Source organism: Trachurus japonicus, chromosome 2, assembly GCF_045865225.1.
Source record: "Trachurus japonicus isolate A0001 chromosome 2, Traja_1.0".
NCBI classification, from domain to species: domain Eukaryota; kingdom Metazoa; phylum Chordata; class Actinopteri; order Carangiformes; family Carangidae; genus Trachurus; species Trachurus japonicus.
Window position 1 is genome coordinate 225,019 of NC_140908.1, and position 17,482 is coordinate 242,500.

At 43.8% G+C, this 17,482-nt stretch overlaps 1 protein-coding gene and 1 long non-coding RNA gene across 2 annotated transcripts in view; both read right to left on the minus strand.

Moving 5' to 3' along the window:
• Positions 1 to 6,280: 6,280 nt before the first annotated feature.
• On the minus strand, positions 6,281 to 6,820 carry LOC146990420 (uncharacterized). Its single transcript, XR_015037408.1, has 3 exons — positions 6,763 to 6,820; positions 6,582 to 6,609; positions 6,281 to 6,501 (listed from the first exon to the last, which is right to left on the minus strand). It is a non-coding gene; the product is annotated as an uncharacterized LOC146990420 (long non-coding RNA).
• Positions 6,821 to 10,813: 3,993 nt separating this feature from the next.
• The window catches only part of LOC146990421 (cyclin-dependent kinase 5 activator 1-like), an 8,315-nt gene continuing 1,646 nt past the window's right edge, over positions 10,814 to 17,482 (minus strand). The window contains exons 2-3 of the mRNA XM_085794422.1: positions 14,660 to 14,797; positions 10,814 to 14,411 (exon numbers count right to left, since the gene is read on the minus strand). Coding sequence (XP_085650548.1) covers positions 13,944 to 14,411; positions 14,660 to 14,797 — 606 coding nt within the window. The 3' untranslated portion in view covers positions 10,814 to 13,943. The remainder of the gene's footprint in view (positions 14,412 to 14,659; positions 14,798 to 17,482) is intronic.

Genomic DNA, 17,482 nt, shown 5'->3' on the forward strand with positions numbered 1-17,482 from the left:
GCTCCTGCTTCAAACGTCACTCCTCCAGGTGAGCGTCGCTCCTTCATCAGAGTCTTTAGATCAATGGTTCTCAAAGTGGGGTCCTTGAGAGGGTTCAAGGGAGTCCCCAACTTTTTTTTTTCAAGAATTTCTAGAATCCCCCCCCCCCGCCCCACCTGCTTCCCATTTCCTGTCTTAGCTGTCCTGTGATTAAAGACAAAAAAAAAAGCCCCCAAAAATATATTTAAAAAAGAAACATCCACCTTTATTTTGAAGGAACTTTTAAACCAGGCTGACTGTGCGATCAGAGATCACCATCGTCCTGTCTGTGGAGCATCTGGCCTCTCCTTCCTCGTTCCCGGGGCCTTGGCAGGTCCCCCCTGCCCTCTTGCAGCGCAGACCATCTCTTTGACCATCTCTTTGACCATCCAGGTACTTCCCGTCACCCACAGTCCTATTGATTGATTGATTGATTGATTAATTGTTTGATTTATTGACCGAGATTCTGTCTCCCCCTCAGCCTCCTCCTTCCTCCTGCTGCGCCTCATTACCTCCTTCGACAGCCTCAATCAGCTCCTGCTTCAAACGTCACTCCTCCAGGTGAGCGTCGCTCCTTCATCAGAGTCTTTAGATCAATGGTTCTCAAAGTGGGGTCCTTGAGAGGGTTCAAGGGAGTCCCCAACTTTTTTTTTTCAAGAATTTCTAGAATCCCCCCCCGCCCCACCTGCTTCCCATTTCCTGTCTTAGCTGTCCTGTGATTAAAGACAAAAAAAAAAGATGGTTACTACTGTGTTTCAAAGTTAAAGATTTGTCGATGTTCTTAGGCCTCTCCCTAATCGGGTACAATAAAAAAACATTCAAACTATATCTTCATGGGGGATTTCACATTTTGATCAGAGACAGACAGGATGAAGAGGTGTGCACGTTATGTAAGAGCATGGGGCCTGTAGTGTGCAGAGTTTGTTTTCATGGGTATATTACCCTTTAGCACAGAAAGTGCCGTTTACGGCTTCATTGCACAACTCTGTGTGTGATGTTGTTGTTATAGTAGTAGTAGTAGTAGCTGCTAATGTACTCTGGAGGACAGTGCTATAAAGTGCAAGTGCTACAAAAGACAAATGTCATATCTCAGCTTTGTGGAGGTCTGGACTCTTAAGTTTTTCTGTTTCTTGTTGCTCCTTTTCAGAGTAAACATCTGAGGAGGTTGGGGGGCGTTGACGCTGCTGACTTTGTGAAGAGGTCAATGGCTGCGTAAGTTTGTTTTTTGCATTGAATTATAGTGGTCCAGGTAATCTGAACAACACAAACTACACAATCCAGTAGTTTGGATAAGTTGGAGAAAAGTCATGGAAATGGAACAAATCACCTTGTTGTTTACAACTATTTCCAGGTAGAAAAGCAACATGTAATTTAGCTATATACAGTATATCATGTTTTTTAGACAAATGTTTAGACAAATCTGAAATGACTGAAGAAGTATTTCTGTGTGCATGAGCAAGGCAGTTTTGTGTGGCATTTAATCAGTTTTGGGGAATTGCAACTTGATTACACTATATAATACTCTTATATAAATCTGTTTTACCATGGCAGGACAATGACAAATAAAAGAATGGCAAAGATCAGCCTGAGAGGAAGGAATGGGAAGACGTCATTCGGGGGGACCAAGCTCTACAACACAATCTGTGGTGAGTTTGCTTAAACATAGTAGTTGTGACCATGTGTAACTGAATATATAAATACTGTATACAGTGTAAATCGCTTATAGTGATCACGTTGGTCCCGAGTTAATGCCATCATCGTTGCTGGTACCGGTGCTGGTGCTCAGCAAAGTGTGTTTTGTGTGTCACTGGAGCTCAAGAGGGGAGGCTGGCCGGTAAGGGGCGCTTATATAATAATTAGGGGTAACGATACGCACAAGTCACGGTTTGGTACGGTACGGTTTTCTGTAAAACAGACACTAATTGAATGTAAAACTAAAATCTGTCTTGTGTTATAAAAGTAGAAAAAAATAGAATATAAAGCAAGTGCATTAGTAGTGTTGGCAGGCCATTTATTAATTCTGGAGGAAAAAAACTTGCACTTGACAACTAAAAACTATTCATGAGTTTCAAATGTAGTCCTAGACCTGCCATGTTGAGGACCAACACAGGTGTTTCAATTTGAGTTGTGTTTCTGATTGGAGTAGGACCAATTAATTAGTTTGAAACACCTGTGGGTCCTCAACATGGCAGGTTGTAGGACTACATTTGAAACTCATGGATATAAAAAAAACAACAACAAGAAATCAATGTTGGTTTACATAGTAAATTTAGACAAGATGCCAGTTGCTTTGGTGCTGTTTCTGGCCCTGTCTGTGTTCATGTCAAGAGGCTTAAAAGCAGCCGGATATGTTGTTGCACACAAGTTGTCTTTTTCCTTGCACCAGCGATTGAAATGGGGGGGGGGTCATTCTGTCCCAATCCTTTTTGATTCATATAAGCGGTTGATCACTGTATATGTATATTGTAATACTTTATGCTGTTTGTCTTTTCCCCTCTTCAGACGCTGTCCTCAGTTCGTTCAACACAACCACATCAAAAGTGGACGAGTACATGGCGAAGTACCTGAAGTATGCGCCTGAGAGGATCGGTGTCTAATTTATATGTTGTAGACCTCGCAGTGGCCTTGGAGCCCTTGACAATAAAGTTTTATTGTATTGTATTATTGTATTGTATGCTTTTTTATCACTGTGTGGTTCTTATTGCCCACTTTAGGGTCCATGATGTCCTCCTTTGTTTGAGGGGAGGCTTTGGTAAAAATAATCTGTCTTATGTTAAAAGTAGAAAAAAATATCCTACAGTTGCCTTCGCTGACTGTCCATTTTGTGAATGCTTTCCATTTAGAGATTAAGATTTTAATAATCACACAGAAGATCTCTAGAGAGCTATTCACTCATTGTGAGATTTGATTTCTGCATTGAACACATCACACATCACATCACAACAAAAATTATTTATTATTCTATTTGTCACATATGTGTAAAAGCAGGATTTTACAGTGATGTTGAAATTTCAACCTTGGCAAATTCACCTATGTTGAGAAATGTGACGTTGAAATGACGTTGCTATTTCAACGTTGATTAAGTTTGCAAAATCAAATCAAAATCCAACGTTGATCCAACGTTGGCAGATTCACCCATGTTGAGAAATGTGACGTTGAAATGACGTTGCTATTTCAACGTTGATTAAGTTTGCAAAATCAAATCAAAATCCAATGTTGATCCAACGTTGGCACCTGACGTGGTTTCAACGGTGATTCAACGTTGAAATGCCAGCTGGGACCATTCGAAAAATCCCGCAATTCAGATGCTGTTCACAACTCGTCTCTATCATATATGGTTCATAAGTTATTTAATATTTTGTCAAAAATGTGCAACCTTAGCATCAATGCTACGCTATGTTTGCTACGTTTAGCTTCTCTTCCAGTGTCACGTGTTGTCGTAGTGCTAAAAGTGTGCCTAATTTACATGAAATGCCCTAGCACCTGGCTAATAAGGGGCACAAGGTTTGTTTTTGTTACCTTTTCATGCTATATTTAAGTCCGGCTCGGGTTTGGTCGCAAAAAGGGAAACTAATGATTCAGTACTCATTACCTACTCATTTTGATGTCTCACTTTACTATAAGGTACACAAAAAGAGTAACTAATGATTAAGTAATGATTCAGTACTCATTACCTACTCATTTTGATGTCTCACTTTACCATAAGGTACACAAAAAGGGTAACTAATGGTTAAGTAATAGTTAGTTCCTCAGTAATTTGATTAGGAGTTACTGAAGAACTCACCATTAACTAATATTGAGTTCCTCATTCATTCCAAATTTGTTTCATAGTAAATAACTACTCTAAATTTTGTGCACCTCAAACAACTTTACTGTGAACCACGGTGTGATCAGTATACAGTACTTTACACACAGCCCCATGATACATTCATTTAGCCTACCAAACATGTGACAAACTTATCATATTTATTTCGAAGACAACATGGATGGTCATATTAATGTATATGTGGTCAGAAATTAATGAATAAAATCTTCTCAAGAATCCTGCTGTCTGTGATTTTTTTAAGGAACTACTAATGTAAAAATGAAGATGAAGAAATGAAAAACCACTCATTATGTGTCACTTTAGGTCATAAAGGTTAACTACTGGACAGGTTATTGAGTAATGATTCTGTACTGATGAAGTAACTAGTTAACTAATCATCAAGTTGTGATTAACTTTCTATGAAATTTGATCATGAGTTAATGAAGAACTGATCATTAATAGTTACTCATTAGTTCCTCAGTAACTACTCCTCTGAAATTTGATCAGGGGTTCCTGAAGAACTGACCATTAACTAATAGTTAATTAATCAGTAGTTCCTCAGTAACTACTCTAATTTTGTGTACCTTAGTTCCTCAATAACTACTGTAATTTTGTGTACCTCAATTCCTCACTAACTACTCATTAGTTCCTCATTAGTTCTTCATTAGTTCCTCATTAACTACTCTACTCTACTAATTTTGTGTACCTTATTGTAAAGTGTTACCCCCAATAATTTACTTTGGCTTTGTCAAACCCCCCCACCCTCCGGACGGTCTGATGGGGGATTGCGGATAGCAATTTAAACACATTAGGACGATTTAGTGCGTATGTTTATTACCGTCACAACGCGACCTGTCCATGTGCCCGTATGTGTGTGAGAGAGAGTCGCAGCCGCCACAGACTCGTTTATTCATTTATTTATGGAAAACACTGGTTGATAAGTTTCGTTTTTTCGCATTTTTACTAGGGATGCACAATAACTATTTTTTGAAACCGATACTGATAACCGATAACTTTCTGCTTCCAAAGGCCGATAGCGATAACATACCTGGGGCCTCATTTATCATTGTGGATACACCTTTTTTTACACCCCTTTCCCCCCGTTTTGTGTGTACGCACTTTTCTCCGCCAAATTTGGGATCTATCAAGCCAAAACCTGACGGGGAAAAGTGCGGACATTTACACCCATTTTGACCCTGGCGTACCGTGATTTACGCCTTTTTTGAGGAACAGGAGGAATTGGCGACACCGTTGCTGAGTCAGAGAACTGCAGTGTGAGAGGGAGAGAGGAGCGCAGAGTACATTTAGAAGAGCACAGTAGGATTTTTTGAAGTAATTTGTGGTAGTGGTGGACCGTTGATGCTGGCAATCCAACCCGCTCTATAATAACACTAGGCTCTATGTTAATTGATAAACAGAGCGGATTGAGGATTTTGCTTTTTTGATTAGGCTATGTGTGACGTTCGACAAGGATCAAACCATCCAAGTTTAAAAACACATCGGCAGCAGCGCACACTGATCTGTAGCTACTGAGACTGTTATTATTCTGTCACCTGAGTTAACGAGGTGCACGTGTGTTTGGAGCTGACGAGAGGAGAGAATAAAGAGCGAGACCACGCGGCCCTGAGGAGGAACTGTGAAGGACTCAGCTGTAATGGAAAATGACCTAAACTGAGTCCAGTATAGAGCTGTAACTGTGCATAAGATTCTTCTTCTTTCTGCTCCCTTTTGTTGAGATTTGGGAGGTTTTTGTTTTTATTGTAGCTTAAAATGCAAGATCATTTTTCTGACTGATTTATTGCTCGATATCGCCCGTGTATGTAGTTCCGCTTCTTTCCCCCGCCTTCCGCCCGTTGTCTCCGTTGTCACTTTGTTGTCACTTTGTAGCCGCTCCACAGAGCGCACATGGCTAATTAAATATGCATGTGCTGACCATATATAGGCGTTTCGGGGGTGGAGTAAGAGGTGTGTTCACGTGTGCACCATTCTTGGGTCCGGTGTGATTTATTGCGGAGAGTTGTGCGTACGCACAGTTTGATTGATCTGAAAAAGGTGTAAATATTTTTGTCTTTTCGCCGTAAGCAAAAATTTAGTAGCAGTTTTACACCCTCTTTGATAAATGAGGCCCCTGGAGATAAGAAAGATTAGTGAGGACCTAACATACAGTATATCTATTATATCTAATCAGCTTCTTTGATTTAAAACCATTTAAAAGGCCACAACAGGTGCTTTTAAATGGTTTTAAATCAAAGAAGCTGATTTTAAACACAGGTGTTCCCCAGGGTTGTGTTTTATCTCCTGTTCTCTTCTCTGTGTACACAAACAACATCACCTGTAACAGCGAGGGGATCAGCCTTTTTAAATATGCGGATGACATGGCCCTGGTGGCTCACCTGACCGACACCACTGCTCTGGACCGGTATCAGCAGGCTGTTGAAAACCTGGCACAGACTTTTAACCAGCTTTGTCTTGAGCTAAATGTCCAGAAGACCAAAGAGCTGTGCTGTGGGGGCAGAAGAGAGTCAGCAACTGCTTTTTTTAAACCACTCAGCATCCAGGGTCAGCTGGTGGAGCAGGTTGAGTCTTTTAAATACCTTGGAACTGACCTGGACAACTGCCTCTCCTTCTCTCAGCATGCAGACACCATTTTTAAAAAATCACAACAGCGCCTCTACCTGCTGAGGAAATTAAGGACTTTCAACGTCAGCACACATGTTTTAACTCTGGTCTACCAGTCCCTCATTGAATCCCTACTCACCTTCAACATCTCTTCCTGGTACAGCCTCCTCTCATCCAAACACAAGATCAAACTTTCCCGCACAGTTAACCAGGCCAGCAAAATCATTGGAGCACCACAAACCCCCCTCTCAGAACTGTATAGCCGGTCTGTGATCAGGAAGGCCACCCTGATCACAGAAGACTCCTCCCACCCCCTTCACCACTGCTTCCAGCTGCTGCCATCAGGCAAACGCCATAAGGTCCCACTGGCCAGGAAAAACATCTACAAAAAATCCTTCATCCCCTCTGCAATAACCATCCTGAACAATAAGAAATGAACATTTTGCTGCTTTTAACAGCCCCCCCCCCTCCTCTTTTTAGAATGATTGCACAACATTGTTGTTTTTAATGTCTGTTTGTTTCTTAGTGTTTTTATTGAGCCTGTCAAAGATGAATTTCTGTCACTCGTGACAGACAATAAAGTTTATCTATCTCTATCTATCTATCTCTCTATTCGTGATTTTTCCACGTCTGATTTAACATGGCAGTCTATGGCCAACTTTTGACAGGATCATCTCTGGAAAGCTAAAGTAAAGCTAAGTAAAATGACACCAATTTCAACTTTATACCAGCTTCCCAGCCAAAGTTATAAAAGATGGCCGTTTCGGCGATACCCCCTTTTACCCAGTAACCCTACACTCTGTATGGCCAACTTCTGACAGGAAGCTCCTACAGACAAACCGAGGACATTTCTGGAAAGCTTGTCCCAGATGGAGTAAAATGACACTAATTTCCCTAACCCACCTTCCTAGCCAAAGTTATGACAGATGGACCTTTCGCCGACAGGCCGTTTCAGACATTAATCAAGGGACATAACTTTTGAACCATAACTCCCACACACTTGCAAAGGGGCTCTACCCCCAATATATTGACCACGGGGAGCATACGTCAGTCCGACTGCCCACAAGTCCGACGGCTCATTTCTCCGACTACCCATTCTACAGTGTTGAGGTTAGGTTTAGGGTAAGGTTAAGGGTTAGGGCTACTTAAGTCAGAGAAGTGGGAGGTCGGACTGATGGACGCAAAAATAAAGAAATGTATGGTCGGAGTCGGAGAAATGGGTGGTCGGAGAAATGGGTAGTCGGACAGACGTCATGCGCCCATTGACCACGGGGAACAATTTGAGACCACTCCCAAGTCTCTAGGAAATTCCCTTCAAAAGTTACCCGGAAGTGACCCGACGGGGGAGTGAGTGGTATTTTTGGAATCACAGTACCCCACTGAGTGAATTGGAAATGTTTTCTACTCTCTACGAGACTCCTATTCCCCCCTTTCACGGTCCGTGTACTTTGCGGCCATTCGATTTTCAATTAGAAATCAAAAATCGAAAAATGAAAAAGTGACAGATTATTTTGTTTTTTGTTTTTTAATCTAACACAAAAAACGAAAAAATGTCTGGTTTTTCATATTTCAATTTTAGGCTTCGATCAAAAATACGAAATGGAAAAACAGGCAGCAGGACTGAATTTGATTTTAATATTTAATTTGTGGGGTTTACGTGACCCGGAAGTTTGCACGCAGTCACAAAGATCATACATTTTTAGAGACGTGATCCGTGGAGCTGGAGGGTAAAACATTGGGTCAAGGACAAGACGGGACACTGCACAGAGCAGCAACCACCAAGACTTGTCAACTCACTGGTCATTAAATTAGACATGTCGCCGCCGCCCCCTCCCCCCCTTACTGGCTACCGTTCTCAAATAAAAGCTGGGACTCAACCAGACTCTGGTCTCCTATAGGGCCGGGTCTGGCTCCAAGTTTGAGCAAATACATGAGCAAAGACCCGACCAGGTCCGACCAGTGTTGGAGCTGGACCCGATGGGGCCGGACTCACGAGCATTAATTCTTTATTAGGCTAATTATAAAAAAAATATATAAAAAAAAAAAGAAGAAGAAAAAAAAAAAGAAGCCCATAGTTGTGTTCATAGAGACATGACAGGTGGGGCCAGACAAGCTGGTGATCAGCTGTGGTCATTGAATTGTTAGACATAGGCCTAGGTCATTTCAATTTGCGCGTCTGTGTTTTTTCCTTTTTAAAATAGGCTCATTTTATGCGGATTGAGACGGAGCGAGTGAGCAATAAGCGCGAGAGAAACAGCTGGTGTGCACCAGATGCAGGTTGACCAGCAAAAACTGAAACGAGACGGTTAAAGAGAGGAAAAACACAGAATATACAATAGGCCTATATGTCCAAAAGACATGTCCGGTCGTCACGACGTGAACGAGGGAGGATCTGATGGTGGCTCAGGTTTAGTGATGAGGAAACTGTCACTGCAGCTGCACAGGTGTCAGCAGCTGCTCCAAACAGACACGTTACAAACTTTATTTTGAAGGGACAGATTAGATGTTGATTTTGTTAACAGTGACTTTATTGCACCCAAACATTAAGCATATAGCCTATCTGTCGGCTGCTGTCTTATCGTTTAATCGACCCCCCACAATATTTGTTTGCAGAATGTTGTTGTTGTTGCGGCTGCGATATTATTCAGAGGATCTACGAGGGGGGGGCGGACGCTTCACCTCCTATGACATCTATACTTTTAAAGCTTTTATCTTGGTTTAGGTGAGGGATTCTCCAGGCAGGGACTGTTTTCAATGACTGAAATGCTGGCGAAAAAAAAAAAAACAGCGGCGAGAGCTGGATGTGATCGTTCAAAACGTGACAGTGTCTTAATGACCAGTGAGATGACCTAAGTCTTCGTGGTTGCTGCTCTGTGCAGTGTCCGGTCTTGACGCTGAACCAATGTTTTACCCTCCAGCTCCGTGGATCACGTCTATGAAAACTATGAATGATCTTTGTGACTGCGTCTCTTGATATCGCCAAACTTCCGGGTCACGTAAACCCGACCAATTAAATAGGTCATCAAATTCAGTCCTGCTGCCTGTTTTTCCATTTCGTATTTTTGATCTGAGCCTAAAATTGAAATATGAAAAACCAAACATTTTTTTGTTTTTTGTGTTAGATTAAAAAACAAAAAACAAAATAATCTGTCACTTTTTCATTTTTTGATTTTTGATTTCTAATTGGAAATCGAATGGCCGCAAAGTACACGGACCTTTCACCCTATTACCTAATGCATTCCTATGAGGACGCTTTCAACGCCCATAAATCATCAACACTAACACCCACAGACTTCTAAGTGGCCTCTACCCCCACTATATCGACCACGAGGAACACGTAGACACCACCCCCGAGTCTCTACGACATTCCATTCAAGAGTTACCCGGAAGTGACCCGACGGGGGAGAAAGTGATACTTTTGGAACGAGACTACCACACTGATGAGTAGAACAGCAGCAGGCTGTACGCTGTCCAGCTCCAAACCGTCACACACTTCCATCACTTTGACGTGTGTCTCTGCAGCGCGCTTCTCTGACGACTTTTACCTGTAAGGGGGCGGAGCTTATTCTCTCTAACCAATGGGAAGTCACTGCTGTTTGATTCGAGCAATAGAAATAGACCGGAAACCAACCAACTCCCGGGCTTTTCTGAACTGGAAATGCGTCACAAACAAAATAAAAGTAGTAGATCAAAAATCATAATGAAATTATTTTTATTAGATGACATTAGAGTTCAACTTAAAAACAAATATTATTCCACTTAACATGTGTGTTCTGGTGTTTGGTTAACAGCAGTTTCAGCTCATTACAGAGATCAAACCTGCGATCATTTGAAGTCTCACCTCCATTTAACATGGTGCTCATTAGCTACCGTAATTTCCGGACTATAAGCCGCTACTTTTTTCTCACGCTTTGAACCCTGCGGCCTGTACAACAATGCGGCTAATTTATAGACTTTTACTGGCTAACGGCCTCCGATGGGGGCGCTCTTCACCTGGCGTCTCATGGCTGAAAACCAACCTTGTAACATCACTACAGCACCTGGTCGCTGCCCCGTGTCCCAGGTCTCCTCTCTGCACACCGCAACACAAACGCGCTCCGTAACCCATAATCTTTTGTTCATGACGGTTAAGACTACACAAACACACACGCCGTAACAACGTATGTTATGTAACGTTATCCACCGCTCCATTTATTGATTTTTCGACGGCTTCGCTGTCTTTCTGTGTAAATATCTCATGTTACAACACGAAAAACCTGCGGCTTATATTCAGGTGCGGCCTATATATGTACAAAATCTATTTTATTTTAAAATTTAGCTGGTGCGGCTTATATTCAGGTGCGCTTAATAGTCCGGAATTTACGGTAATTATAATAATTACGATTATAAAAGTGAAACTTGCTGTGACTGAGTGCTACAGTTTAAAAACCTCTGAGGTTGTTTGATGATGTCACTTCCTGTTGGACAAGTTCAAGTCCTGCATGAGACAAACACATTTCATCTCTGCATCTTTGTTTTCACTCTGAGTTCTTCCTCTTCACCTTCGTCTCTGTGAAACACCTCCTCCTCCTCTTCCTCCGTCTCTCTTCTCTCTGCAGCAAATTCAGACCAATCAGCAGCGAGTGGATCTGCATCATGTGACCAGTGTGTCCACGATTCACAAAACCAGAGCAGAGATGACTCACTGCAGTGACACACACACACACACACACACACACACACACACTGTAACACATCTGTACATTTCCAGGTCATAGTTCAAACTTCTTCAGTGTTTTATTAAATAACTTATGAAACCACCTCGACTCAGTGACTCATGCTGACGATGACATCATGAACCCTGGGCCGTGACCTTTGACCTTTAGCCAGTTTTATTTCCTTTGGTCACGAGAGAAGAAACAGGTTCATCATCAGCCAATCACAACCCCGACCTCTGACCTCTGACCCTTTTAAAAGCAGTTCTCACTAAATATCTCAGATTCTACATTTTAATATTGTGATGGTCCAAACACTTAGACGCCGATTTAACCTCGACAAACAAACTGCGGCGGAACAGAACAGAGCCAAACAGAACCAGGGCGACAGACTCCGGTTCTGGATCCGTTTACTTTGTGATTTGATTTCCAGATCAAAACAGTTGACACAAATCATTCAACCTGGTTTTTACATTCAACAGGTTCGGGTCTGTCCGCCATTATGGCTGCTGCTTCCACTCACTGATCAAAAATATTATTGATCACATGATTGATTTCCCTCGCCGTCTCATCTCTGACCTCCGTCACAGGAAGTGAACGACCGTCTCATCAGCAACAATCAACCAGAATGAGAATCAGAGTAAATATCAATCAGTGAAGGAACTGGATGTGTTTTCATGAACGTCCACCAGGAGGAGGGATGCCCTACAAAGGCAAAGTGCAGTATCTCCTTTTTTTTTTTTTTTTTTTTGACCAATCAAAAGTGTGGCATATTCTCTTCAATCTGGTAGAATTTGATATTAGTACTGCTAAAATTTCCAGAGTTATCAGGCTTTTTATTTTGCTGTCCATCCAAAAAAGCTCTGTGAATGTGAAACCAAGGCAAAGTGCAGTATCTGCAAAGAGTAACGGTACTCCCTACATCCCATAATTTACTCTATGATTCCACTGGAGTAAAACCAAGGCAAAGTGCCATATCTGCACCAAAACCAAGGCAAAGTGCCGTACCTGCCATAAAACGGTCAAAATTGGTCAGAAAGACAAACTACAAAATACATTTAATTCAGTCCACCTTTATCTAATCAATTATAGACTTGGTAGTTATTCATAATTTGATGCTTAAACCTGACAATAGGTGCGTTTCCATACCTAAATATTGAAATTAAAAACTGGTAATGGAAACACCTACATTTCGAAAAAATTCTCAAATATCGCTAAAAAGTTTTCATGAGGTGGTTTTTGAGACGTATCGATAGAAACGTGTATCGCAAAAGTGTAATGGAAACACTTTTTTCGCTTTTCTACACGTCACCGGCGTCACCGGAGTTGTGTGTGTCCACAGCTTTATGTGACTGGAGGGGACGAATGAACCACATGTTTTTTGTCATGCATTGCTGACCTGGGCATTGTTTCTCAATAAATCAGAAAAACCTTTCCTATTATTCCCCTTTTCCGTGCATGGTTGAAGGAGATTGGCTCACATCCACGCTCCACTCCCTCCTGCGCCGAAATGTCCCCTCTAGTCACATAAACCAGTACGGGTGTGTGGACACAACCACCTCATCACCGCTGGTGTTTAAAAGGCTCCGTTCTTTCTGCAGTCAGGTGAAAGCGCACATCCGCCGTGTTGGTAAACAAATAATCCCTCTATATCAACGTATGTGTCGGAGGCAACCGTGCTTGATCAGCTTGGGTTGGAGGTGGTGAGAGTGCGGGCCAGCGGGGGACAGAGGAGGGGGGGCATTCGGGCTTCAGCGCGGTACGGAACAACTGGCCCATGTGAGTGCGCCCTTATTTGTGGCCACTGCCAGCGCCACACGGGCTTTGCCTTTCAGCAATCAAGTGCTGTTTTCGTCTTTGTTAAAAACAATAACAGCAACAGCTGTAGGCAGCTGAGATCACTGTGCCGTCACCATAGAAACGCAAGACGCATTACGGCTCATTCGCAAAACACCTTTCAATGGAAACACCCGCAAATAGCAATTGCACTTTTTCGAAGTTTCAGAAATATCGCTTTTATTTTCCGAAAATCTGTGATGGAAACGCAGCTAAAGAAAAACACAAAAAGCTGTTTTTCTCAGTTTGGCATTTTTCCAGATACTGCACTTTGCCTTTGTAGGGCAGAGGAGACGTCCACCAGGAGGAGACGAGGAGACGAGGGTTGGGCTCCGGTTCCTGACGGAAACAACAACGTCCTCTGATTGAAGCTCCGTTTATTCAGTTTATTTACATTTATTCCACCGTCGTTCTGAGAAGAGACGCCGCTCTGCAGGAAACACGCTTTGACACGCGTAGGAAAAAGAGAAAGGAATTCTATCTGCATTGGTGTTTGACTGGTCGCACACCGCGGGTTGTGGGCGGATCTTAACTTCTTCTTCCTTGTTTTACCGGCGCTCGGCGCCAGTGAACCGGATTAAAACTCATCAACGGTTCTGATGGAACCGGTTCCATCTGGTTCTCGGAGCCCAACCCCAGAGGAGACTGTTGGACGTCTCCAGGTGTTGATGATGTCATGAAGCTCTCACCAACATGTTGACACAAAATAAGGCTGGAGATTGGATATAAGGTTGCCATGGTAACTTGTCTACATCCACAATGGTACAATCAGAAGATGACGTTGGTTTTGATTGACAGCATGCAGTTAAAGTGAGCGAGTGTCGGAGGTCCAGAGTCTCGGTCACCACGGTAACGGGGCAGCCAGAGTCTCGGTCACCACGGTAACGGGGCAGCCAGTTTACATTCAGACCTCAGAGGTCAACGGCCGCCGGGCGAGTCTCATTGACAAACACTGAGATCCTCTCTCTCTCTTAACGATCCAGATCAACAATCCTGTTTCCTTCATCATTCTCTTTGTCCTCCTCCTCCTTCTCCTTCTCCTTCTCTTTTCTCTTCTCCTCCTTCTCCTTCTCCTTCTCTTTTCTCTTCTCCTCCTCCTCCCTCTCTCTCTCCCTCTGTCTCTCCCTCGCCCCCCCCTGGTTCTTCAGATCCTGAAAGACTTCCGTGAAGAAGTGCGGGTCGGCGTTGATCCGCAGCATGTCGTCGCTCAGGCGCTCGATCAGCTCCAGCGCTCGCTCCCAGAATGCATCGCGGCTGGACTCCACCAGGAACGGCTTGAGCGGGTAGGAGATCTCGTTGCCTAGATACGAGTAGGCCAGGTAGAGACAGGTGAGGAAGACGGCGTGGAGCTCCGCCTCCGAACACGTGTCCTCGTCCACGGCCTCTCGACACAGCAGGTAGACGAAGACCAGGCTGGCCGGGCTCAGGAAGCACTGGTCCTAGAGACAGACAGAGATACTACTAGTACTACAGTAATACTACAGTACTACACTACTACTACTACTACTACTACAGCAATCCTACAACTACTACGACACAGCAGGTAGACGAAGACCAGGCTGGCCGGGCTCAGGAAGCACTGGTCCTAGGGAGAGACAGAGATACTACTAGTACTAGTACTACATAAACACTACTACTACTACTACTACAGTACTACTCCAGTACTACAGTAGTACTACTCCAGTACCTGCCAGCCTTGGACCAGCAGAGCTCGGTCGACGTTTCTGAACCACAGGACGATCTGATTGGACGACAGCTCCTTCACCTTCACACAGCGACGACACAGGAAGTCAGAGAGACATCGAAGGAGCTCGCCTGTGGAAGCCTGCAAGGGGACAGACGAGGAGACAAGGACAGAAGGAGATGAGCTTTGAAACAGAAGACCAGAATTACCATTCATCTTTAATAGAAAAGAATAAGAACAACCCCAGGTTCCTCTTCAACACTGTGGCCAGGCTGACCAAGAACCATAGTGTCGTTGAACCATCCATCCCTCCAACCGAAAAGATTGTTAATATTAGAACGAAGATTGCCAGTAATGGAGCACAGATTACGGTACCCATAGAAGCACCTCCCAGACTTGGTGCACACTTGGACAGCTTCTCTCCCATCGACCTGTCAGACTTAACTTCTGCCATTACTTCTTCCACAATTACTTCTTCCACAGTCCCGACAAGACTACTTAAGGATGTCTTCCCGTTAATTAACATTTCTTTTCTGAACCAAATCAATCTTTCCCTAGTCACAGGTTACGTGCCACAGGCCTTCAAGGTGGCTGTCATTAACCCTTTACTTAAAAAACCTTCTCTTGACCCAGACGTCCTAGTCAACTATAGGCCTATATCCAACCTTCCTTACATCTCTAAGATCCTCGAGAAGGTTGTCCTGGAGCAGCTACATGAACATCTGCACAGCAACGAGCTCTTTGAAGCTTTCCAATCTGGATTCAGAGAACACCATAGCACTGAAACAGCACAGGTCAAAGTCTCTAATGATCTTCTTGTAGCTTCAGACAGAGGTCTCGTCTCTGTACTTGTACTTTTGGACCTCAGTGCTGCATTCGACACCATCGACCACAGCATCCTGCTGCAGAGACTAGATCATGAAATTGGGATTAAAGGACCTGGTTTAAGTCATACTTATCTGACAGGTTTCAATTTGTTAATGTTAATAACGACCACTCAGAGTACAGCAGAGTTACGTATGGTGTACCACAGGGTTCAGTCTTAGGGCCAATTCTCTTCATTCTTTACATGCTCCCATTAGGTGGCATCATCCGGAAGCACTCAATCAATTTTCACTGTTATGCGGATGACACGCAACTCTACTTGTCCATGGAGCCAGATGACAGAAGCCGCCTCATCAATCTGCAAGACTGTCTGAAAGACATTAGATCCTGGATGTCCTCTAATTTCTTGCTACTGAATTCAGATAAAACTGAGGTCATCGTGTTTGGACCTAAACATCTCAGGGACACGTTCTCTAATCAGATCGCTACTCTAGATGGCATCACCCTGACCCCGAGTACAACTGCGAGGAACCTTGGAGTCATTTTTTACCAGGACCTTTCCTTCAGCTCCCACATAAAACATGTGACTAGGACCGCCTTCTTCCATCTGCGCAGTATCACTAAGATTAGGAATATCCTCTCCCAGAGTGATGCTGAGAAACTGGTGCATGCATTTATCACTTCTAGGTTAGACTTCTGTAACTCTCTCCTGTCAGCATGTCCGAAAAACTCTCTAAAGAGTCTCCAGCTGGTCCAGAATGCCGCAGCGAGGGTTTTGACAGGAGTTAGGAAGAGAGAGCACATCTCTCCCACTTTAGCTTCTCTCCACTGGCTTCCTTCTGCTGACTTATAAGGCTCTTAATGATAAAGCTCCATCCTATCTGAAAGAACTAATCATTCCTTACTGTCCTACCAGAGCACTCCGCTCCCAGAATGCAGGCAAGGCAAGGCAATTTTATTTGTATAGCCCGTTTTTACAAACAGTTTGTCTCAAAGGGCTTTACATGGCATCGTAACAACATCCTCTGTCCTTAGACCCTCACATCCACTGAGGAAAAACTCCATGGAAACCCTTTTAACAGGGAAAAATCGGAGAAACCTCAGGGTGAGCAACAGAGGAGGGATCCCTCACCCAGGACGGACAGGTCTGTTAGTGACTCCCAGTATCTCTAAAAACAGACTGGGAGGTAGAGCCTTCAGTTACCGGGCTCCTTTTCTGTGGAACCAGCTCTCTCCATGGGTCAAAGAGGCAGACACTCTAACTACATTTAAGTCTAGACTTAATACCTTCCTTTATGACAGGGCTTTTGGTTAGGGCTGGTTCAGGTAGCTCTGAACCATTTTATAGCTACGCTGCTATAGGCTTAGACTGCTGGGGACACATCTGGTTACACAGAGCCCTCTCCTTTCTCCTCCCCTCCTCTCCCCTCCTCTCCTCTCCTTCCTCCTCCTCTCCTCTCCTCTCCTCTCCTCTCCTCCCCTCTCCACTCCTCTCCTCTCCTCTCCTCTCCTCAGTATATTTTTGAACTGTCATTTTCTGTTGGACTTGTAGTTTGGCCTTGGTGTCTCGCACTCTCTCTGTGTTTCCACAGATCCACCAGAGCTCCATCTCTCTGCACCAGCCGCCGTCTGCATCGCCGGCCTCCCCTCCCTTCCCATGGACCAGTCTGCCATCCAGTCCTCCCCATTAAGCTGGCCAGCTCTCCCTGCCCGCCCCCCCCCCCCACCCTCACCAGAGGCTGCCTTTATCAACTTCTGCTAACATTTCCATATTTCGCACATTCTGTGACATAAACTGTAAACTGTTTTCTTGTCTGTAACAACATCTATTGCACGTCTGTCCGTCCTGGGTGAGGGATCCCTCCTCTGTTGCTCACCCTGAGGTTTCTCCTGGTTTTCCCTGTTAAAAGGGTTTTCCATGGAGTTTTTCCTCAGTCGATGGGAGGGTCTAAGGACAGAGGATGTTGTTACGATGCCATGTAAAGCCCTTTGAGACAAACT